Consider the following 26,605-nt stretch of genomic DNA (forward strand, 5'->3'; position numbering starts at 1 on the left):
CAGTAAATCTAGTAGGACAGGTTGTAATAACTGAACGTTTAATGGGCCCCAGTTGGCCTACTCCTAAATCATAGTTACAAAAGGAGTTCTCCTGTCTTTAATCATAAACTTATTTTCACATCTCTGCTTCATTTGCAGATTATCATGGTACCTACCGTCTCTTAAATATTACCAACGTCTAGGTTATTTATTTGCACTGATGTAACGTTCAAAGAGTAATCACGGCCGAAGCGGTGTTGTTTGATAAAATTGTTTTGATTTTTATTAAATAAAATGGTATCCTGTGTAAAATAGGCATTTCAGTCAAATTAAACAAGTGTATAGAGCATAGTTATAATCAAACAATATTTGTAGAAAAAGATTTATTTAAAGTATTTTAAAATTACATTTAAGGCTAACACGACACTTAAAACTTGCGATAAAATCTATTTAGCCTAATGATATAAAAATTACACCAATCTTACAGTGAATACTAATGATGGTGCTATTTTACAACAATTGTATATTCTTACATCTAGAGCCATATATAAAATATTATGTATGCATGTACACCATTTACAAGAATGACTTTCAACCAGCAATTTGTATGCTTTTTTGCACTTACGTGGCTAGTTTTAGGTATAACTGAATTCCACGTGAATTCTAATTTCTATATCCTCTATTTTTCGTATAAATCGCTTTAGTTATCAGAAAAATCTCCTTCTACTGAAATAAAATTTAACTGAGCAGTATGTAAAACCGACTTATGTCTTTTCCTCTTTGTAAATATAAATCTTATGCGAGAGACTTCTATTTATATATTACATGTTTTACTTTTAAAAACTACATAGAAACATGAAGTGTAAGATTTGCCGTTACAATAATTATGGTAGACCCTTCTTAAAATGTGATAATAAAAGATATTTATATCTCTTACTTATTTATTAGAATATTAGTGATAAATGTCCAATCATTGATTACCAACTGATTATAAGTAAAAGTGTTATGTGTTTATTGATGTTTTGACTTATGTGTAGCAGTTTAACAAAGAAATGTGTTATTACTATTAAAACTTTGAATTATTTTTAAATATACAAATGAGAAAACTGATTTGTTTAAAATTGCATTTTTTAAAAATAGGTATTGTTTCTGAATGGTTTAAAATTTTTGTTTAGGAAAATTGTTGTAGAGAGATATCCGAACATAGAATAATAGTATTAACCAGCCAGTTTGAATGTGCATTGATATTGCACATACTTAATTAAGTCAATTTAACTGTTAGTTAACCTTACAATATACCTGTAATCCAATTTATGCAAAACCATTCATCTGTTATTTAATTATAGAAAATGTTAAAAGTAAATGCTCCCAGTGATTTATTTTATCAATCATATCTTGTAAATACAAGTAAGCCTTTTTACAGAACACAATACATACATGTTACTTAGACACTCTTAAAGCAGTATTATATATATTACAAAACTTGAATTGAATTTAAGCGCTCTTTTGCTGTATGTCCCTTTCTCTGTATACATCTTACAAAACATCTTATTATAAGTAACAATCTCATCAACTTATTTGACAAAACATAGCAGCTCCATGTAACAAACACATGCGACATTTATAGTGTCCTGCAGCCAATATTTATAAATACTGCAGCGGACATATTATAAGAAAATAAATTAACATCGCAGGTCCATCAATATGTTTTTTAGTATACACCGTGGAACTCTATGAGACTAGAATGTTTTATATCTGAGATAAATGTTCATTAACCCAAAATATAAATTTTGGGTGTTTCTCTGAGATCAATAAATGCTGTCCAGGAGGATCAGACGCAGGCGTCTCTGTCCCGCAGGAGGCGGGACTGACGCTGAGATCATGGCCGAGGGTATCCTAACACACTGTCCCGCATGTGCATGCTCTGGCGAGATGAGTTGTTCAGCTGCCGACAAGCTGCCTGGCGTGGGATACAGTGTCGAACTGTCAGTCTCCAGAACGCTAACCGGAAATCTGGACTGTAGAAGGCGTAGATGAATGGGTTTATGGCGGAATTTATCCAGCCTATAACAACAAACTGTATTATGTATATATTTTAGATTTAATGATATTATTACAAATTTACAAAGAAGAGGCTAGAATGTGTGGATTTAACATTTTAGAAGAAACAGGAAACTGGCATGATTTGTTTCTTAATATTAAATAGAAACTTAGCATTAAATGTAATGTACTGTATATTTACCTAGCCAGATTAAAACAAACATTAGCTCATCCGGGATATTCGTCGGCTTGAGAAATGGTGCGATGAGATAGGCGACGAAGAAGGGCAGCCAGCAAGCTATGAAGCCACCAACAACGATGCTAAGAGTTTGAGCCGCCTTGTTCTCCCGCCGGATGGATGACACCCTAGTACTGTTGTCTGAGAGCCGTAGACGCCGGTCTGGCAATCTGTTCTCTGGAAGAGTCGTCATCACACTGGAAAAACACTTATTAGGTTAGTCTGAGCCACCTTGATCTTCCGCCGGATGGATGACACCCTGGTACTGTTGTCTGAGAGCCGTAAACGACGATCCTGCAGGCTGTTCTCTGGGAGACTCGTCATTACACTGGAAAACACTAGATAAAGGTTATCTCCTACCAGATTGAGTCACTAGATGGATTAATTCGTGGTACTATTGTCCGAGAGCCATAGACGATGATCCCGTAATCTTTTTTATTAGAAATTTGTCATCGCACTGGGCAAATAAAGACTAGGTTAGTCTAAGCCGACGGGTGGATGAGATCCTAATGCTGTTCTCTGAGAGCCGTAGACATTGGTTCGGAAGTCTGTTCTCTGGTGACTCGTATTTACAACTGACACAGATTAGGTTAGTTTTAATCGTCTTGTTTTCCTGCCGGATGGACAAGTCCCTGGTACGCTATTCCTGCAGCTACTTTTCTAGTAGACCCTTAATTAAAATGGACTACCAAAGGTGTTGCTCATTGTGAGGTACCTTTAATAAAAATATACTGGCTATAGTAATTATTGTCAAGTTATTTAAAGATTATTACAGTTACTTTTAACTGAACTAACCTTGATATTCTAACAGCCACCTCTTCGCTCTCTGATGATTCTCTGGCAAGATCTGATTCCTCTAGACATGAGGCCATTGGCTTTCTTGATTGTTTCTAAAGAATATAGAGAAATATTATTAAGTGAAACTTCATAGATTTCAGTAATGGTTGATCTCAATAAATATAATCAACTCTTTAATTAGTAGTATACTGTGAGTGTGATAAACAACAGTATTCACATTCAGGGTAATGTATATAGATAGGTACATGTAACATAGAGTGTTAACCAGTAACAATAATAGCTAGCTTAACAGTAGTAGCTTTGTAGTATGTAGTGGGTGTATCACACACCATTGACATAGTCAAGATGATTTATCAAAATGGATACATGCAAAGTAAAGTGTAAAGGGTTTTAGAGCACGTAGGGTATATAGAAAAGTAGCGTTTAGCTTGGAGTGGTCATATGCACTCTATAGGAGAATTTCATTCTGTTTGTTTTGTCTAATATTTATTTCTTGAACATTTAAGGTACAATATAACGAATCTTAATGTACAAAAGTGCATCATTATTTAACTATTAGATAATTATTGAAGACCAAAGACTATTTGTATTTGATATGAGGCTGAATATTGCATTTTTTTGTCACCTTAGCTTCACAGTTAACATCGAAAACATTAATTGATTAGGTAATGTTATATAAAGTTTAACATAATATACTAAAAAAGGTCACCAAATATTAGAAAGGTTTTCATGCTTAATGTAAATAAAAGGGTCTGTAGATGATGATCGTATACATTTTTCGTTGCAAGTACTATTTACTGAATAATGACTGAAAAATCCTTCAGTAATGTTTTGCAAGCCTCGTGCGGTGGAGCTATATGAATGGCATACGTGCAAATTTGTCCCAATTACATTATTTGTCACGAAGTTCAAACGTCTCATCGTTGAGTTACAGATGCCGTATGATGGCTTATTTAAGTTTAATATTTATTACGAAACGGACTTACCCGCCTATGATCATTACTAATGAAATTAGTGCTTAATTTAGCCTTTGCATTTCCTTAAATTACGATACAAACACAATTTTAACATCTTATAAAACTTCCGATGGTGTTACAGAATTAATGGTTTTGTATAATTTCAATTACCAGATCTACCTGACATATTTAATATGATATTTATATTTATACAGCACACTAACAGTAGATTTGAGTGGCCACTTGACTTGGGGAGGATTGTTGATGGCAGTGATGTCCTTGTGTCGCCCAGCAATGACGCAGGAGATTCGAGCGTACACGTACAACATTACGATCAGCGGCACAAAAAACGACCCCATTGCTGAGAAAACCACGTAACCCTTGTGGTCGCTGTAGTCGCAATCTACGTCTGTCTCGTTGTTCAGGTACGGGGTGTCTGTGCGAAACCTGAAGACATACATAATCTATTATTTTAGATTTATTAAGGTATACTGTTTGCGAAGTATTAGATATTGAGCAACAAAAATGATCCAAAACGAATAATTAAATAATACCTCTATTCTGAGAAACAATATTAGGACTATTAAGTCTTTCTTCAACTTAGCCTGTAAGATGTACAAGTATAAAACCATATTTTATAATAATAAATAAAAATATATTGCTAAGTGCTTATCTGGAGAATGGCTGGACCAATTCAGCTAATTCTTTTTGTAAAATATTCTTTGAAATCCAAGGCAGGTTTGTATAAAAAAGATTGCAATAGTTTCCTAGAATGTTTTAGAATTAAAAAAAAATTAGTATTCATGTTTCATAATCTGGCATTTAACAGCTGCTAAAACTAACAGCTAAAGTTCTAATAATTGTCTTAAACATCTGTACGCAGTGCTTAATCAGTAATGTGAAGCACTTATCAAATAAAAATTTACATCAAAATTTTACTATAAATTGCACTAATGATGCATATAAAACATCAAATTCATTGTGTATACTATATAAACACTGTCATAAAACAGTCTTATGAATAAAGTTGTGAATTTTTTACACATATATTATTCGAAACTGGTAAGCTGACTTGACATTGTGATATTGCAACTTTACACCAGTTCAGAAAAAACTAAGATTTGAACACTAAAATGCCTCAACCATGCATTATTTCCCAGAAGACTACAATCCAAAAAGAACAAGATGCTAAACCTTTTAACCGATATAACATATATTCTCCTTAATAAATATACCATAGTAGATAGTTATGTTAAAAAAAATAGATTGATTAATACAAGTGTTATGAAGAAGTAACACGTCATAGAAATTCATAACTACCAAGCTATACATGCCCAAAACGTTATTGGTATGAGTTTAAAAAATTATTAAAGAAAATAATGAAAACTACTAAAGTTTTGACGTGTTGTCAAATTATTTTAGACAATCATATATTCAGATTTATTGGATCGGTCATTTTTACAAGCACGAATTTAAAACGGTAATTGCTATATAATTCTTAAAGACAATAAAATTAATACTTTTATACTTTCAGTGACAAAATATACAACAATTATTTGTATATGTTTTTTACAAGGAATTATTTATTTGATTATAAAACTTCCTTTAAAGTAAACAAAATAAATGTCACTTATGTTAAACCCAAAAGTCTCTATTCTTCATTGTAAGTGCATACTATTTTGGCATTTTAGATCCAAATGGCATATTAAAAAGATACATACCAAAATAAAATTATGTGATAGGTAGAGAAATTAGGAGATTCAACCAACTTCGAATGTCTCCTAATACTTGATATTGTATGACATCCGACATTAAACCTTTTTCAAATGCAAATATCTAATAATGATTATCCTATATGTAACGATTTTAAGGATTACTGCAAGATTAGTGTTAACTAGTTCAGTAAGATAAAAATCAAAATATTTATGACCTTTTTGTCCTCTTGAATTATAATACCTCCTTTTTCCTTTCATTGTTAGAGCTTGTTGTATTTTTGTTACTTTAGAGCCCATAAGCCAAGAGTCAATTTGTATTGCATATTCAAAAAATCTTGTTTTGTTGACATTTATGGAAGAATTTTCTCTAGCAAAGAAATCAATCGCTAGACATGCTTAGGTTTTGGTGAAGGTCAAACTATGACCTTCAAAAATTATTTTAAATATAGCATAATAATTTTTTATTATATTTTTCTTATCTTTAGACACTTAAAATCTGCTGTTAATAATAATAATAATAATAATGTTGTCTTTATTTTCATCAAGCGTTTCTCAGTTACATACAGAACAACTGCTTTTCAGAACAACTATCGTCAAATACAACATATACATGAAAATTAAATAGAAATAAATAAAATCTATACATTAAGCAAATTCTGCCTCATCTTATTCTTAAATGTAGCTATTGAACATTGTTTCACGTTTGGTGGGAGGTCGTTGTACAATTTCGGGCCGAAATAAGAGAAGCTCCTCCTTCCCAACTCCAGCCTAACTTTGGGAAAGTGAAGAAGATTCCCAAGGCGGGTTCTGCGCTGAGAGACCTCATCCCGAAATGAGAGCTTCTCACTAAGGTACTGAGGCTCCTGATTAACAAGAGCCTTGTGGACCATGCAACACGTCATGACCCTGCAGACGGTCTCTACCGACATCATCCCAGCGGCATCTCTGTAAGGAGAGACATGCTCAAATCGTTTCAAATTAAAAATGAAACGGATAGCAGAGTTTTACAACTTTTGAATGCGATGCATGTCTTCTCCAGAAATGCTATTCCCGTAGGCTGGGAAACAGTAGGCGAAAACGGACAGGACTAGTGACTGCATGATACGTAGCTTCGCAGACTCAGGTAAAATATCTCTAAATCTGTAGAGTCCCCTCAGTCTACCGAGTGCTCGTTGACAGGCATGCGTGACATGGTCAGAGAACGTGAGGCCACTGTCTAGCACAACGCCAAGAGTTCTCGCCCTATCAAATACAGCCAAACTCTGGCCATCGAGCCTCACCATCACTCCTCTTTCACTGAGGGACTGCACAATGTTGTGTGGCGCCGTATGCAACACAGTGCACTTGCCTATGTTTAGTTTCAGCCCATTCGCCATTGACCACCCCAATATTTTTTCAAGGTCGGCATTGATCATATCAATGGCTGACACCATCTGCGATGGCTCATAAGACAAGTGCAGCTGCGAGTCATCAGCATACAAATGAACTGTGCAATTTTGCACACAGCTTGGCATATCGGCTGTGTACATATTGAACAGAATAGGCCCTAGGCAACTACCTTGAGGAATGCCTCGATACTTCACAAGCGTGGTTGATGTTTCACTCCCTAAACGCGTCACCTGCAGCCTGGAGTCTAAGTATGACCTTATCCAATTGACTACGCTCAAGTCAAAGCCATAATAGCTCATCTTCGCTAAAAGCATCTCATGGTCCATTGAATCAAAGGCCTTAGAATAATCCAACATAACAATGGAGTTATATTTACCCCTGTCTTTGGCGTCAATCATATCACTGAAAAGATTTGTCAGGGCTGTACATGTACTATGATTGCGCCTGAAGCCCGATTGCAGCTTCGGTAAAATATCCGATGTTTTCATAAAACTGTCTATTTGTCTAATGGCAATCTTTTCCAGTATCTTAGACATGGCTGGGAGTATTGAAATTGGCCTAAGCTGGTCTATCTGATTGGCAGCTTGCCCTTTCGGTATTGGCCGAACAATACTTGTTTTCCATGAATTTGGAAACACGCTGCCAACCAGGGAAACGTTTACCAGGTGTGTAATGGCTTTGACTGCGTAGGGGCTACTGTTAGTAACTTAAAGAAATAAAGACATTTTCTCGTAGTCCTCAGATGGAGCTAACCAGTGCTGTTCATACCAGATTCAGCGTTACTCGTTATCAGTACTGAGTCCAGCCTTACAAATAGCTCTGACTTCAGTCAAAAATAAGGTAGTTGCCAGAGTGATAAGAGACTTTCCTTTAAAATTATAAAATAAAATAAAACCATGTAAAAATATTTACATAGAAAACTTGAATAATTTAATAACCTGTTTGGTTCTTCTTTTTATCTCAAAACTTAAAACACCACATAAATTTTTATTTTACTCCACCAAAAATTATCGATATATATATATATATATATAATGTATATATATATATAGATATATTTCTTGTGTGCGTGTGTATTTCACTCCTCCTAAACGGCTGGACCGATTTTAATGACTTTTGTTGTGTGTCTTCAGGTGGATTCGAGAATGGTTTAGATTTAAAATTCTGTCCAATTGAAATTGTTTATTTAATCAATATTTTATTTCTAAATTTTTGTTGACTTTGGGATGTTTAATCTTCAATCCAGCACCTTGTCCTCCGCTATGACACAATACAAAGTGATCTGATACTTAACAGCTGATGTTCATCAAAGAGACAAAAATATTTGTTTAAATTTAAATTTAGACAATTATTATTGTAAAGTGCTTGATGATTAGTGTAATGCAGATTTCATAGACGAAGTTATTTTAAAATTTGATTGCGTTAATAAACAATAAACTATCCAATGCAATGAAAATACTATTAAAATCTGTTATAAAACCCACCTCATTGTACAAAGCCGTGAATGTTTCAAATGCCATAAGGTAATCGAATTTAGTTACATCGAAGGTAAATGAAAAGAGCCGAAAGAAGACGAGTTATGATCGAAATTGGTTTTCGTTGATACATTTTCTTGATCGGAGCACAAGGCAAACTTCTCAATAATACTGGAAATATGTTAGACAGAAAATTATTTTAACATACCGAATATGATTCTTTATAACAAAATTAGTTTATCGGGATTCATCCATATAAATTAATTTTAGTGAATCAACACCTAGTAAAACTAGTAAAAAAACACGAAAGATAGAGGCAGGAAATATGGTACACACCTTCACATAATGCGCGATAGAAAAAGAATACATGAACATAGTGTTACGTTTATTCAGTGTATGAGATTTTTAGAAATAAAACTATTACCAACAATTCAATATGGATAGGTACCGAAGTCTATAATTCACGCAGGTGTACGTATGGCCTGTATAATAGTAGAGGATTTTAAAATTCTAAAAGACACTTAGCAAAAAAAGTCTTAAGTCTTGTTCTTATTGTGCCTAGTAAAATAATACATCTTTACTTTTACTTAAAAGTATTTTTTGACCTATCAATAGCTGTTGACTCTGTTGATCACCAGACCCTCATTCAAAAACTGGAATATTACGGGATATGAGGAGTGCCACTCAAGTGGCCCAATTAGTACCGTACCATAGTATTGAGACAAAATTTGTATTGATAGAAGACGTTCGATTCTACAGTAATTACATTTTGTCTGCAAGTTAAAAATACATCTTGATAGATAGTTAACTAGGGATTTTCACTGTCTTTGTCCCAAGTTACCGACAAACATATTTTATATTTTTAGAAACTGTCCAAATAATGCCAACTCAGTAAATGTTGACTTATATCTCCGTTACGAATAGGACTTGTAGGGAGGTTGCTCAAACGTAAACGTTACAAGCGTTTTGTCCGAGGAATTGCTAAACTACACCGGAGAGAGCTGTATTAGCCAATATTAAAAAATATGAAACTGTTGACTCTAATCTGGCTCTACATTTTAGATTTAAGTTTATTTTTTAAGTCTAATATTTAAAAGTCCCTCAAAGCTTAACTATTTTAAAATCACGTGTGATCGGCTCTAATCGCAAATGCATTTTACAGTAAAGACGAGGTCATGGCACTCCACTGGAACTGTTATTTTAATTGTTCCACTCTGTCGCTCTTCTGCGGTGTCTTATGAAGGATGGATATTTTTTTAAGATTTAAGAATTGCTAGCGTAATAAAACATGCATTATTATATAACTGTTTTTATGTGTGAAATTAAGTTCTAAGTGAATGAATCTAAGAAAGATATGATCTAATAAAACTATTGTTTTATATTTTGTACCCTTTGATATGCTCTAATTGTGACTTGCGCGAAAACCAGTGCGATTGGCACTTAATTTCGCTTTTAGGGGAAATTCTCCTATCGATTTCATTAAAAGCTAGTACTTTTGTTATTGAATTAGGTAACTTATTAGGATAAATTACACCAGAAATCAATATAATAGTATTCTACTTTTAATCTACTCCTTGTATCACAAGTTATCTTATATTAGACGTGTTACAAAGACAATAGTGAGTAACATTAATTACCAGATCATTGGAGGACAAGTGATGACGATGGCTGCCATCCAGACGAAGAGGATCATGAGAGCTGCAAGCCGCTTGGAACGACGGCGGCGAGAGTAGTTGAGTGGCTGAGTGACGGCGAAGTAACGGTCGATGCTGATGGCGCACAGACTCAAGATGGAGGCGGTGCATACACAGACATCGCAGAACACCCAAATTATACACAGCCCTTGACCCAGTATCCACTTGCCTGTGCAACAAATTTCTGTTGATTACAAATTAATATTTATCAACTAATCTTCGTACTATTGTAAAAGTTTGATATTATAAATTTATACATACTATCACATTGAGATCCAAATCCAAAATCTAAGGTGAATGGCATCTCCCAAAGACCCTTTTCTCACCCAACCATAGACTTTCAGACCATTTTCTTTGAGATAATGCATCACAATACAACAGGAAGTGTAAATTGATTTTCTTCAGTCTTCTACCTTCTTTGGTTCGTTTGATATATGCTGTGTAGTGCTCACGGTTTGTCTAGATTCATGTTTTAATTACATTTTTTAATTTTGTTTTAATTTAATGATTCTAGAGGAAGATGGTTCATTTAAATCGTCTGAAATTGGAACACTAAGCCATTTTTGTTATTTATCATGATGGCAAATGCCCAACATTCTATAAACGAATTGTGTGTAGATATCGCTTAACCATTTCTTTACCTAATATACTGAGCTATAGGTTGCAATTTGAGCACGGAATGTACTTTTATGTAAATGAAATCATAACTACAGTAATATGTCGATTACTTCTTCGAAGATACAATTCTTCCGGCCGAACTGTGAGAATACCCATATTTATTTTTCAGTTCATGTAGATGTAAACTAATAATACGATACTTCGTAGGCTCGTCACTCATTTCGAAGTACCAAGTCCATAACTCAAATTGTTGAAATACTGGCAAGTGTTGTTTTGAATTTTTTGTTTGGCTAATGGTATTCTTACCGAGAGTTTTTTTATATCTGGTAAGATTATTATATATACTATGGCTTTCTAAGTTAATATTTTTATATGCCATACATGAAACATTAATTATTGTTTGCGTTATTTTTTAAGTTCATATTTAGCCCTTAAAATATGTTTATACAAGTTTTACTACTAATAAAATAAAACATTGAAATTTAAGTTAACAGTGTATTTATGAAGTAAAACAATCATGAGAACTCGAGGAATTCAATAAAAGTATTATCTATTTAATTTAGTAAAGAAATACAAGTTGAACAAATTAACAATGTGAAACATCTGATTTTTATTAAAAGAGGAACATCATATGGCTGTCAAGGAACATTCGATAATCGGCTGACAAAAGAGTAGCACTGTCTGCCAAACACCTACTGTGTAGCCTCGACCAATTTATAGTGCTTGTGTATATTCCATCAAAATCTGTTTTATAATCGTATTATAGATTAAACTGTTAGCTGTACTTTTTAAATGCTTTTAAAATTATTCAGTCTGTTCATATTGAATTCATTGGATCCAATTTAATAGCTAAAGGTTAAATAGTAATTTTAGAATATTAATGTAAGTTTTAAAACATGGAACACTAAATGCAGCTCTTCAGAATAATATTAAATATTTCTATAAGAACGTAACTAAGTCTTGTATTCCACTTAAGGTGAGTAAAACGGTAAAATATGCAAAAAAATATTTTTTAATTTTATGGTGAATTATTATTCTACATTGCTTTACGAAACTTTTGATGGGTCAATCATAATGTTCTGACAATTAAAAGTTTTTTTTTTATGTTTGCACGACATTTTCAACCATTCTATCAACAAGCGAGGTGTTAGGTATAAGGAGATGTTGAGTGATGGAGACTCCAAGGCTTATTTAGCAGTTGTAGATAGTAATCCTTATCCTGATTTAGTAGTGTCTAAGTTAGAGTGCATAAACCATGTAGCAAAGCGTATAGGATCAAGACTGCGAAACACAAAAGCTTCCGACAAAGGTAAAGACTTGTCCGATGGAAAGTCGATAAAAAGTAGGCTATCTGACAAAAAAATTGATGAGTTGTAAACTTATTACAGCAATGCCATAAGAGGTAATTGCACAGATCTAAATCAAATGAAAAGAGCTGTATGGGCAATTTATTATCATAAGATTTCGACAGATGAGAATCCAAGTCATGGCCTATGCCCTCCACCGCCCAAAACATGGTGCAAGTACAGGCTAGCTGAAGATAAGAAGAAGCTCTCAACATTCAGCCTTAAGAACTCCATTCCTGTACCTGTAATGGAAGTTTTGAAACCAGATTTTAGACATTTAGCCAACCCAGACTTACAAGAAGATGGAAAAACTTAATACATAACATGGAAAAACTCAGAACGTCAATGAAGCTTTCAACAACGTCGTATGGACTAGAATACCAAAAAACACATTTGTAGGAAGGCTAACACTAGAGTTAGGAGTGTATGAAGCTGTCAGTACATTCAATTATGGCAATATTACTAGGCTAAAGGTATTACATGAGCTTGGACTTAATGAAAAAATTGGACGAGGAGCGACTGCGAAAAGCTGAAAAAGCTGTACTAGATGCGACAAAAGAAGCAAGACTAGCCAAGAAAAGGTCAAACTTTGTTACAGAGGCCCCAAACCTACAGGATTATAACCCTGAAGCTTTTTAAGGTAGGGCAGTTTTTACTTTTCTGTATCAATATATGTTATACTTTGTTTAAATCCAATTTACCGAAAACTATGTTTTTACGTATAAATGCCCCATTATCTCAGAAAGTACTTGACATATCTTGATGATATTTTTACCATGTTCTCAGTATTATTGGGTGATGATACAATATGTTAACAAATAAAATTTAAAAACATATATCTTTAAAAATTGTTTATACAAAATATACTATTTAAAAGAAAATTTTATAATTCATGAAAATATTTTCATAATATATTTATTCTAGTTCAGCAATGTTATATTGGTATAAGGAACAATCTGTGAAATTTTGAAACCTGTACCATTGTTGGTTTCTGAAGAAACAGGTCATCAAATAGACTAATTTAACATGGGCGGTATAGGGCCGTTTAACTCACCTTAAGTTAATAATTAATTAAAACGTAATAGGAAACTATTACGTCGTTTTGGAAATAATATGCTTTATTTCGCATCTTTAATTAACTAGTGAATCCAATGTTTTCAATTTTAAATTATAGTGTCATTGCTGTACTGTAAATATTGATACAAATATATTTATTACGTTTGTTTTTAAGTAGTTAAGTACGAATTAATTGTGGTGTAAATTGAATGAATATTTTGAACTGAAAAAGGCGTTCTTTTAAAATTTTACTAGCTGTCAACATTTAACACGGGTTTAAAATAAGTTATCCATGATATCCACATAATAAATTTTGGTTAGAAATATTAACTTTGTTGCAATGATGATATAACTATTTAAACTTTGAGATATTTGAGAAAATTTATATCACCATCGTAAAACAAGTTGCCCTTTTGCCGTGTGTAACTTATTTTAAATAATATAATTTTTTTAAACAAATTCGTGTTTGGTAGTTTAAAAATTATTGTAAGTTTTGTTTATTTATTCTATTGTTGATAGCTCTGATTCACCTTGCTAAGATATTTTTTAATGAATTTGAGTTGTTAGGCCACGTTTATTATATATACCACAAGGAATAAGAAACCATAAACAATATTTAAAAATAATTGTAATAAATTTCGTAAAATATGAACTAACACCCACCTTTATTTAAATGTTTAGTAACAGCCAGAGGCATAACGAAGAAGCCCACCAGCCAGTCCGCGATGGCGAGCGACAGGACAAAACAGTTTGTAACGGTGCGCAGGCGACGCGTAGTGATCACAGCAGCTATTATCAGCATATTGCCAACCTGTTAGAAACGCGCAATACAGTATTACATTACAACTACACATTTAAAAAGTATCAATTTCTGTTGAAAATCAAACATGAATAGAACAACTGAACTTGTCTTAACCTTTCAAATCAAAGCAGAACTCTCATCATATAATATTAATAACAGCATGTAGCTCATTTAAAAATATGTATATAAATAAGAACTTGTTATTTGGATTATAACGCAGCGCAGTGCTGCAAGGCGAAATAATAATTTACAATCCCTCCTTCATAACATGGAATGAGTTCTATGAATATAATTTAATTGAATACGATGTTAGCAAACAATGTTATTGAATAAGCTTTGAAGCAAATCTCAATACTTATATGCTTGTGTTATTTTACTACGTAAATTATTTTGCACTTTCTATAACTATGTTATATTACTCATAAGATGTTACATCAATGAGTACCACCATTGTATTTAGTCATGATAGTAAGTAAGTGGAAGTGAACGCTGTGGTTCGTAGTCAACTCCATTGATATAGTTGTAATAAGCTTTGTATGGTTCTGTCAAAAATATAACTATTTATAGAAAATTATATAATCCTGTTGGCCTTTTAGCATGATGTCTAAAGAGTTTTATTTTGGACTTGATTAAGGCTTAAAGTACGATATCATACGAGGCAGTAAGGGTAATTGGAGGTACGGTTCTACTAGGTCTAATGATTAAAGAGAAAAGGAGTATGTATGGTTTTAACAGATCACTAAACCACCATATTTTCAGTGAACATTGATTGTAAAGGTTAACCTATAACTTTGTAAAGGTTAAATATATATAAATATATATATATATATATATATATATATATATATATATATGTGTGTGTGTGTGTGTGTGTGTGTGTGTGTGTGTGTGTGTGTGTGTGTCTGTCTGTCTGTCTGTCTGTCTGTCTGTGTGTCTCTCTGTGTGTGTCTGTGTGTGTGTGTGTGTGTGTGTGTGTGTGTGTGTGTGTGTGTGTGTGTGTGTGTGTGTGTGTGTGTGTGTGTGTGTGCACGCGCGTGCGAACCCATTGTGGAGAAGAGGAAACTGCAGAACATGTATTAATGGGTTGTGAATTTAATTTACAAGAGAAAGCGAGCTGAGATGTTACTGATGAGGAAAATCTTCGCAGGGTGAAACTAGTAATAGGATACAAGGAAGTAGCAAAGGAGTTTTCTGTGATATGTGGCAGAATTGGGAGAAATAAGACGACTTTTGATACTAAAATAAGGTAAAAGGTGAAAAAGTACATTGGATAAAATAAAAAACGAATACTATAAAAAAACGAAAGAAGGATGTGGTGAGAAATTAGGCACCGAAGATCCCTATTATTGTCAAAATGTTTGGGTATGTGGAAGGATATTTTTTAGGGGAAGTAAAGAATGTACGGGTTTGCAACAAAAAGAACGAAAACAGAGGAGATGAAAGGAAAGAGGTCTAGTAAACAAGTTTAAAATTTAAACCAGGGGTGGAATTGGAAACAGGGATTTGAGCTAAATATCTCCTTTCTTCGTATACACCGAAACCACACGTATTTGGTATCAATCGAAAGCTCGTACACTCTTCTAGATCTGCAGTTGTGGGTTTTAAACACATCCACAGGGCTCTGCCCCGCAGACTTCCAAAGTTTCATTTTTGAGCTTTATTTGTTGTTTATTTTTGGTTAACATAAAACCGATAATTACACATGTGTGTTATTCAAGCAGTTATTGATAATCTAGTGGCCATCTGAAGGTTGGTTGTAACATCCATGTAAAATCATAACATAAACTAATAGGGTATAATATACACTAGCAAACTTAATATATGCCTATTTCTTTAGGGTGGTTCACAATTAGTGAGACTTATTCTAAGTTTGCTTGGTCACATTATTATTGGAAGAATTCCTAAGTGTTGTTTGTGGTTTCCTAAATAAATGTTTATAACTTAATTCGAAAGTTTACCTTTTCTATTAAACTATCGAACTACAAACATTTCTGTCTTGTCGTCAAGGAATGGGAACGTAATTGTTTGAAATTCAACTTAAACCACAGTAAACTCCTCCAACTTAGATAGAATAAGAATTCAGTTACTTTTTCAATCATTCATTGAGGATAAATAATTGCCACACTTCCGCTTGAACAAGAATTACTTCTCGTTTATGCAATATAAATAATTTATATTACACCATTGAAAGTGATACATGAATAATATAGTAAACATACCATATTTTTTCTTAATTTACGTTAAGTTTTACTGGGCTTCTTCTGAAAATTAGTGTTGAGATTACCGAACATAAAATAAACCAATCTAACTGTTTATTTTTCACAAAACTTTGTATTATAATAAAAAACATATTTTGTAATGCTTGATTGAGGTTATTGCAACATGAATTTTATAATTCATATTTTAGGAATTGAAATACTATTCTGAAGGTTATAGGTTTATCTTAGTAAAATAAGACTAGATGTGAAAGGAGTGTGATTTACAATGTAAAATTTGCAGGCTGCTTGAAAATTTGAGTTTCCCATTCAGGAAATGTTTCGAATAACGTACCTTTGAGCTGTGTGCAGTGGATGGAAAAGGATGCAATGTAATGGTTTTTCCACTCTCGATAGCTCTTGTTAGGAATGCTAATTATTTTTTTATTCCTGTAAGAAATTCTCTTTTGGAGCTCATGAACTTTCGGAATAAACTCAGAAATGGATCCAAATGTTTTACTATCTAAAATATATTCTTGATAATATAGATGAAAAAACTGTCTCGCTAATAAACGCATATCCACGTAGCAACGAATCTTTAAATTGAGTCTTTTTTGTGTCTATGGAGTAGAAAACCCCAAATTTAATTAATCCAATGACATAACACTTATGTTTTCATAATAAACATTATTAAAATAGATTTAAGAGAAGTAGAAGTGTCAGCATAATACATAACTAACCGAATTAACAAACATAGGCTATATTTAAATCCTAAAATAGGTAAGGTCAATGTAGATTATACTATTTTAAAATTATAATGAATTTATTTTGTGCTATTAATTTCATTATTTCACTTGGGGATAGGTGCTAAAACCCAAGAGCATCTGTACTAAATTTATGTTAAATTTTCAAATTAGATAAGATTTTTATGGAAAATGTGGTACTCAAATCTATTATAATTATTTTCCATAACTCCATAATATCCATAAGTTCCGTAATTTCTTACGTATAAATATCATATATTAATTTAGAATTATCGTAAGGAAAAACAAAAATTTAAGTAGTTATTACAGTTTATACTATTCAAACGAGCGCCTATTTAGTTGTGTTCTCTATCTTAAATTCCATAAGGAATCTCAGTACCTTGAGCTCGCATAACTCCTTTATTAAAATAAAGTATCAATTAGAAACAAAAATACATTCTTTAAAAGGGAAAGATACACAAGTTAAACTTTGTTATTAGATTTAAAGTTTCCAAAACCGAAATTGTTGCCCGTTTAAATAAAGACACCATGTACTTTAGAAATATGACTAATAATACTCGGAAAATTAGATTTATACATATACCTTGATCCTTTTTGCTGGCATAAAACTGATACTGATACTAATTTATGATACTGTTATTATAATAAATACAAAGGTATTGCTTTCCATGATGAATATGTGTGTTTGTTTTCTTTTAGTGCAGTAAGTATTATAGAAACGGTTCTACTGAAATATTCATAGACATTATTAGTGTAACTGATTAAAATCTAGTCATATACCTATTTCGAAAATTTTACTATAGAAAAAAATTTAAACCTGTGTAAATACAATGGCTATGAATATACACTTTTTGAGGTTATATCCTAATCGTGAAAAAAATGCAAACTCAACATTAGTCCCGAAAATATAATTCACTCGAACCAGAAGTGCTCATACACATGCAAAGCCTACGAAATTGCATGCAAAACCAAGGCTAATTACTAGTATTTTATATAATAATTAATATTTATAGTTAATTATGATAATTAACCAAGATAAAGTCAAGCTTATGCGTACTCCATTAAGATCAACCTCCACCAAACGAAAAGAAAAATGGCCTTAGATATCATGTGCAGTTATTGAGTTGAGTATCAAATTCAAGATGCACTGTTTGAAAATTGTTAGAAAAACATAAGTAGATTTTATTCAACTATGCTATTATATAAACGTATTTTTACTAAAAAGGCATGATAATATTACTTTTTATTTTTGAAATATTAATATACATTCAGACATAATCGTAAACTTAAAAAATATTAAATATTTAAACAGTGTTTTATATTCGGTTTTTATAAAATGTAGGCTTTGATTCGCTGTAATCGGTTATAAATAAGTTTATTATTAATTAATTTGCATTACTCTGATATTATTATATAATTTTCCAATAATCAACACCAACTAGTTTGTGATTACTTAACTGTGATTTAGTTCCTTCTGTTAGTTTTAGTTAATATATAGCGTTGACCTGAGTCGATTTGAAAAACTGTTGTTTGCTTAAATACACTCATGAATGATGTAATTTTTCTTTATTTAAAAAACCAACAAATGCTAAGAACAGTAACTTTTGTTAATTATATAACAACTAGCTGTTTCCCGCGGCTTCGCACGCGTCTCTTAAGCTTTGCCCGTATATTTCTTTGCCTTCAAATAGTGTTTGGATATTTTAATATACGTAACTACTGTGTTGTAATTGCAGTTTATAATGTGCAGGCGCTTTGATAACTTTTATATCTTGCAGTACAGCCTGGTGGTTAGTTACATCAATGGGCATTGCGTATAAACCTTCTACATAGAAAAATACAAATTTTCATAGTGATCGGTCCAATAGTTTCTGAGTCTATAAAGGACAAACACACAAACATTCATTTTTATATATTATGATTGCAGAAACAGTTTAAACAAAATTTGTCGTTTCTCTTAAGCTTACTCTATGCTTTAAAACTATAAGTGTAAAGCAATTTATATATAAATATATTTTTTGTCGCATTATATATGTTTACAAAGAACAGCTGATTAAAAAATTTGAAAAACACTCTTTCACTTAATAACATATGTTTGCTGCAATGCATTTCTTACGGGTATTTCTGTAACCAGTGGGGCGGAATCCTGAATCGGGAAACGGATAAAAAGTATCCTATAACCTTCTACAGATCAAGACGAACAAATTTTTAAAAAAAAAATTAGGCGAATCCGTCCAGCCGTTTGTGAGTGATGCTGTTACACACGAACAGTTTCATTTATATATATATATAGATTATAATAATGGTTACAAAATTATTATTAAAAAAGTTGATTCAAATTGTTTAACTGTTAAAAGGTCAAATACAAAGTTATCAAAAATGCAATCAGTCACCTTGCCATGATTAAAATGATTTATTAAAATACTATGGCAGTTATAGCGTTCACTTTATCTTGCTGCTGAAATGTTGTTTTACATTTTTTTAAAGTATTTCCACAATCTTAATACTTAGTGAAATAAGAAAAACTAAATGATATAATAATTCTAAAAGCTACATTACCGTCATCTTGAAACGCTGAGATATTAAAAAACGTGTCGATTTCTTACGACGACGTTGGAGTACGCTACGAGCCATGAGATCAGATGTTGCATACTTCAATTCGCCAAGGTTTGAGCCAAATAGCGTTCTCTCGGCGTGCATCACTTTGGTGGAATACATTTATTCCGTTATCCATATCATTAGGGGTTATTAAACCCCACTAAAAATCTTCTCATCCTCCACAGTAGCTATTGATAAGTATCATAAATATACAAGTATATATAATTAATATACACATAATTACATTTTGTATGAACATGAATTTTGTGGTGAATATAATTGAGCATACTGTCCTAATTCTTTCAAAAATATATTTCTTATTTGTGTTAGTTCAAAAATGTTATTAAAAACTATTTATTCTAAATACACTATATGCTACGTAAATCAAATTAATTACATGCATAACAGCTTACATATATCTGTAATATTAAAAGAACTTTCATATCCTACTAGATATGCAATATAAGTGGAATTCATTAAAGTAAAACGTAGAAATGGGATGTTTGGGGGAAGTAAAGTATTACTTATTCAGCTTCAGGTTCAGTCACGATGAAATGCAGGGAATCTACATTACAAATGGCCGGTCTGAATCCAACACGACACTACCGATTTCGTACACAGTTTTCTCAAGAACAGTGTTATACTAACGTGAATAATTTTTAACTTACTAAAATATATTAAATAATATAAAGGAACTACAAATGTAATTAATGCTTTAACATCCTTTACTCTAAATCATGTATTCTAATGGTTACTTTTATTTCATTTGCTATCTAAAACTGATGAACTCATGAATTTATTCATGGTATTACTATCTAATAATACCAAGACTTATGCCTCAGGAGAGTAGAAGCCTTCCATAAACTACAATGAACCAAATAATTCTGAATCTGAAAACTAATTTGCATTGCATGAGCACAAAACCAGATTTTCTTGAAATCGATAGAGAAATTTTCCTTTAGAAAAACTCGATGGTCGTGACACTATTTTTGGTGGTGATAGTATTAGTAATCTATCAAAGGGTTAAAAATTAAAAGTTATATTTTTCAGATCAAGTTTTTACTACCCTGGTATCCGAAACATTGTTATAACACCCTTAATAGTTTCTATATTAAAGCCAGTCAACTAGATGAAGAGACTGAAAGTATATAATATGTACATGTATATGTACATGTTATTTTTTACAATTTAGGTAAAACTGTAGTCGCATAGAGACGCTTTTCAATGTAACCAAGCAATATTTTAAAAATGGAATTTTTCAAAATTATATGCATATATATATTAATCTGCCCCTCCAGTAGAAGAAAAGATCAAAGGAAAAGGACATAAAATTCCAAAAAATGATGCAAAGGAAAAAGTAAAGGAAAAATTGGATAAGAAATCTGCAAAAAAAGCAAAGGGCGATAAAAAAGGAAAAAAAGAATCAAAGTTGCCAACAGAAGATAATGCATTAAAACTTAACAATCTAACTGACAAAGAAACACAAACATCCGTCATCAAAGAAGAAGAGGACAAAGAGCCAATCAGAACCACAATGGGGATAATTGGTGAAAAAATATCATATCAATTAAAAAGTGGGTTATCGATTGATGATGATTTACTGACCTCTGTTATTATTGAATATCTGAAAAGTCTTGAAGATTGGGAAGGGTGGCTTCTACTTAATTATCCACTGACTATAAATCAAGCATTCACTATAATAATGTAAAGACTGTCCGAAGGACTACATTGGTCAGACCATAACTCCATTGCACATTAGAATGAACAAAAATCGCAGCGATACAAATCTTGAAATTAATTCAAATCCTATTTCGGCCCACGCAATGGAGCATAACAAAAAATTCGATGAATGCTTTTCTCTAAAAAGTATTAACAAAATTCAGAACCCCCATAAACTTAAAATAAATTATTTAGAAATAGCTCATCAGAGGGTGCTACAAACTAAACACCCGGATGGTCTAAATTTGAGATACGGATAGCAGTATGTATAAATTACACGTTACAATTTTAATTTATAACATTACACATTTAACTACAATTTTAATTTATAACTTTATATTCCTTGTAATAAGCAAAATTATTTACTCTTTGTACGTAATTCAAAATTAGTTTTATTAACATATGATGTTTCTTTTGTTTATTATTTTTTGTTGATATATTTGCTTATTTACCTACTGTATATCTCTTGAAAATGTCTTAAGACGAAATATAGAGAATTTTTATGTTCTTTTCTTCTATTCTTTTCTATTCTTATTGAAGATATATATTAATATATATATGCATATACTTTTGAAAAATTCCATTTTTAAAATATTGCTTGGTTACATTGAAAAGCGTCTCTATTCGACTACAGTTTTACCTAAATTGTAAAAAATAATTTTTTTAAACTTATAATCAATTTAGAATTTGACCTAATTTATATTGAATTACTTCATAATTACAACAATATATTTATGATTACATAAATTTGTAGGATCTACAAGAATGGTTGTAACTCGGTAGATGTTTAGGTACGGATTCGAAATTTGTAATTAATTTAGACGGAATCGATTTACCTAACAAAATATACTGTTTATGGATTTTCTATTGACCTTCTACATTAGATGGTAGACTATAGTGCGTCATGATCGGATAAATTACAAACAAAAACTATTCCAGCAAATTAGCATTCTAGTTAGCACACATTGCAGGCGTCTTTTATAATCAAAGATACTTCGGTTTTATACCATGATATTTCAATTTCAGTATATATACAGGGTGTATATTATGTCTGGAAACACCCAAAATATATCCTTTAATAATTTAAATATAAATTTGAAACCTCTTACAATCGTGATAGAGATTGGGCATCTACTTTTTGGAACAATGTTTTTGTTATGTCACACCAACGGTGGACGTCCTGCCGAGGGTATCGTGAATATTCTTAATGGAAGCCTATACCTTGTGATACATAATTTTAAAGGTAATAGCTTACTGAATTGAATGCCACAAACCGCATCTCAAAGGAATTATTCTATCAGAAAATAGAGCATTTTTAGTATTGAAAATTTACTGATGATTCAACAATGTAATTTTAACATGGGTTCTTGCCACAAAATGTGTTACACTAATTTTTTAGCATTTTTTAAATGTTCAATTAAAATAAAATAAACAATTTATTTTTAAGCTGGTTTCATTAGTACAAATTTACCAGTTTTTTGTTACAATGAATAAAACTTATAAGTCACTTTCTCTGATTACTTATGAATCTGTACTTGGTGTTTTTCCAGTCAGCAGGAAGGTTTAAAGAGACAAAGGTCACTAGCCTATGAGAAACATTATTGTGTTATTAATCATCTGGTCTACAGGTTTCAGTTTGTTGAGCATGGAGCTTTCACTAGACAGGTCTAAGCTTGGGAATTACAAATGGACAAAGGTCATATCATTCCTGTCGAGTTAATCAGTGTCTCTGAAGCATTGCTGTCAACAAGTTATCTAATTACAGTAGTTCAGTTTTTTATTTGGCATTTTAATGGAATTGTCTGAAAGAGAACGAATTACTCTGTTGATGATGCGAGGATATGGCGATCGTCAAAGAATCTTATCGGAAGTTTGTAATTTGTTTAATGACACTTTCCCAGAAAGGAATTCCATAAGTGTTTCAACAATATCAAAAACTATTGAGCGTTTTGAAATCACAGGGAGTTTACGTAATCGGCCAAAGTCGGGTAGGATACAATCTGCAACAGATGAAGAACATGCACTAGATGTTTTGCAAACATTTATTGAAAACCCACATACATCGCTCAGAAAAGCTGCACAGCAACATGATATGCACCCTATGTCTGTGAGTAAGATTTTGAAAATTAATAAATACAAACCATTTAAAGTTCATTTTTAGTCCAACAGTTTAAGTGAGGATGATTACGACAGAAGAGTTGAGTTTTGTGAACTTGTGATGCGCAAATGTGATGACAATAGAGATTTTCTGACCAACTTAACTATTTTCTGATGAGGCAACTTTTTTCATAAATGGCAATGTTAACAGGGCACAATTGCCGTTACTGGGCTAGTGAAAACCCACATTGGATTACTGAGTCCCATTCACAGCAAACCACAAAAACTGAACGTATGGTGTGGAATTTTAGGTAACAAAATTGTTGGACCCTTTTTCATCAATGGAAATTTAAATGCCGAACTTTACTACAATATGCTCCAAAAATGAAATAATCCCCAGCTATTCAAATTGCATCAGGAGAATACTTTGATAATGTATGGTTTCAAGCAGGATGGTGCCTCCACCCCATTATGGGGAGACAGGTAAGAGAGTATTTGGATTTAAGGTTTCCTCATAAATGGATTGGCCGAAGAGGAGAAATCGAATGGCCTCCAAGATCTCCGGATTTGTCACCAATCGATTATTTCCTATGGGGTCATTTAAAATCCAATGTTTATAGAAGAAAGCCTCATAATTTGGAAGACCTAAGAAACAGGATTATAGAGGAGATTGCTTTGATAACTGAAGAAATGTTAGGCAACTCTGTCGAATCATTTTTACACAAGATTGGCTCATTGTCAAACCGTAGAAGGAACACAGTTCGAACAATTGCTTTGACACCAAATGCAGGTAAAACGTTTGTTGTAAGACTTTTCTAACAGCATACATTATTTTTTATTTGTAATAAGAAATCAATAACATAAGTATTTCCATAATTGTACTGTAATAAAAACTGGCAAATTTGTGCTAATAGAACCAGCTTAAAATGAAATTTTTGTTTTATTTAATTGAACATTTAAAAAAATGCTAAAAAATTAGTGTAACACATTTTGTGGCAAGAACCATGTTAAAATTACATTGTTGAACATCAGTAAATTTTCAATACTAAAAATGCTCTATTTTCTGATAGAATAATTCCTTTGAGATGCGGTTTGTGGCATTCAATTCAGTAAGCTATTACCTTTAAAATTATGTATCACAAGGTATAGGCTTCCATTAAGAATATTCACGATACCCTCGGCAGGACGTCCCCCGTTGGTGTGACATAAACAAAACATTGTTCCAAAAAGTAGATGCCCAATCTCTATCACGATTGTAAGAGAGGTTTCAAATTTATATTTAAATTACTAAAGGATATATTTGGGTGTTTCCAGACATAATATACACCCTGATCACAGTATTTTGTGGTATGTTTAACGTCGACGATTAGAGTGTAAAATAATCTGAACGCCTTTAATCCTTGTGGAGATTGAGCTCCTTAGTACAATTTAAAATTAAATCAACATTAGTACAAAAATTTTGCCTTAGATACATTTGGCACTTTCTGAATAATGTTTGAGATTTCGGGTAACCATCTGAAGGGGTTGGCAAAGACACAACATACTATACTAAAAACTAAAATGTGTTCCTCAATGCAATCCCAATTTCTTTATGTTTAAGGGAGAAGCCGATCTCCTTTTATGCCTTATTCTGCCCATCCTCATGGGCCACTGGCCTATGCGAGGATCTTATCAAACAGAATAAAGGGGGGGGGTCGATACAGTACAAGGTCGAAGGTACAGATAAAAAGTGCAACGGTCACAGACAGGATTCGAACCTGCGCTATCTCTAATTCAGACTCAAAGTCCAACGTTTTAGACCACTCGACCATCGGCACTCTCAAATAAAATTAATAATGCCTATAGGCAGTAATTAAAAGAAGGAATTTAAAGTCTGGAGAAGACAGAGATGGCAGAAGTTAAATTATCTCAATACCCCAACCAAACAAAGCAACTCAAACTGTCACTGATGATAAATTCGTCAGCTCTCGTCATTTTAACGATTCATAATAAATTGCGTTATTTTTGTCCTTTGTGGGTAAAAGCAGCTATAATGCCACTTTATTGAGTTTATAATTTATGTGCATATATTATCATGAATTATAACTTTAACTTCAATATAGATTATGCAGAAATTAGATCTAGTCAACAGCTAGTGTAAATAAAAAATATATAATTTAGCCTTATTTAACTTTGGGCTAATATTAAAATTAAATATTTTGTGTACGGTTTACTCTGTTTATCAATATTAATTTGTTATATAAGTGATCGTGTCGCTATACTACCTCGTATGCCTGTCTCTGACTGGTTGTGGACCATCTAAGCATTACTTTACTAAGCATTAACTTCCTCTATTATCACTGTAACTCAAGTATAGCTTGTGTTGGATTTCTCATTAACTATGGATATCCTACTTTAGCTCATACATATGATTTCTATTGGTGACCTGTAAAATGATGATATGGAATGGAATACGAAAACATAGATAAAAATATTGTAATTTCAGACTCTTCGGAAGGTAAATCAAACTTAAACAACGGTTTGTTTTGGAATTATCCATTCAGAATTAACAACCATCATTATCGAGTTCCTTAAAAAAATCTTATTACCCTTTATGTACTGTTCATAATATAATCAAGTTGTTGTATAATCACTTAGCCACAGCCATATAAACAAACAATATAAAAGAAAATAAGGCAGTAAGGGCTGATGAATCTATTTTACTCCAAACAGGAATAATGCCTCCTTTTGATTCATCCCATTTCCCAGACGAGGTGTAGGTGTAATACTACACCTTCTCGTGATGTACCTAGTTCACATCTTGCTACACAAATAGAAGCCATTTCAATAACCGAATAATACATTTATACAATAATAATAATTAAAATTATGATAGTTATTCTTATAAGCAGATGAATGTAGAATAAATGTTGATATTATAATATTTTGTTATTTCCTTTGGAAAGTATTACTTTTAAATGTAAGCGTATTATTTGTTATTATTTGTAAATCGTTATAATTGACATTAATTTAAATATTGTTTAGTTATGTCCCGATATCAAAAACGAGTGAATGATTCGGCAAATTCTTTTTTAAATTAAGTGGTTAACAGTCGAAGAAAGATTTTACATCGTACAAGATTTTTAG

The 26,605-nt window shown here is 32.1% G+C and overlaps 1 protein-coding gene across 1 annotated transcript in view; it reads right to left on the reverse strand.

The window, feature by feature from the left end:
• Nucleotides 1–397: 397 nt before the first annotated feature.
• The window catches only part of LOC124359304 (tyramine receptor 1-like), a 291,787-nt gene continuing 265,579 nt past the window's right edge, over nucleotides 398–26,605 (reverse strand). The window contains exons 4-9 of the mRNA XM_046811932.1: nucleotides 13,968–14,115; nucleotides 10,228–10,453; nucleotides 4,236–4,458; nucleotides 3,053–3,147; nucleotides 2,222–2,454; nucleotides 398–2,043 (exon numbers count right to left, since the gene is read on the reverse strand). Of these exons, the coding sequence (XP_046667888.1) occupies nucleotides 1,859–2,043; nucleotides 2,222–2,454; nucleotides 3,053–3,147; nucleotides 4,236–4,458; nucleotides 10,228–10,453; nucleotides 13,968–14,115 (1,110 nt within the window). The 3' untranslated portion in view covers nucleotides 398–1,858. The remainder of the gene's footprint in view (nucleotides 2,044–2,221; nucleotides 2,455–3,052; nucleotides 3,148–4,235; nucleotides 4,459–10,227; nucleotides 10,454–13,967; nucleotides 14,116–26,605) is intronic.

Source organism: Homalodisca vitripennis, chromosome 4, assembly GCF_021130785.1.
Source record: "Homalodisca vitripennis isolate AUS2020 chromosome 4, UT_GWSS_2.1, whole genome shotgun sequence".
NCBI lineage: Eukaryota > Metazoa > Arthropoda > Insecta > Hemiptera > Cicadellidae > Homalodisca > Homalodisca vitripennis.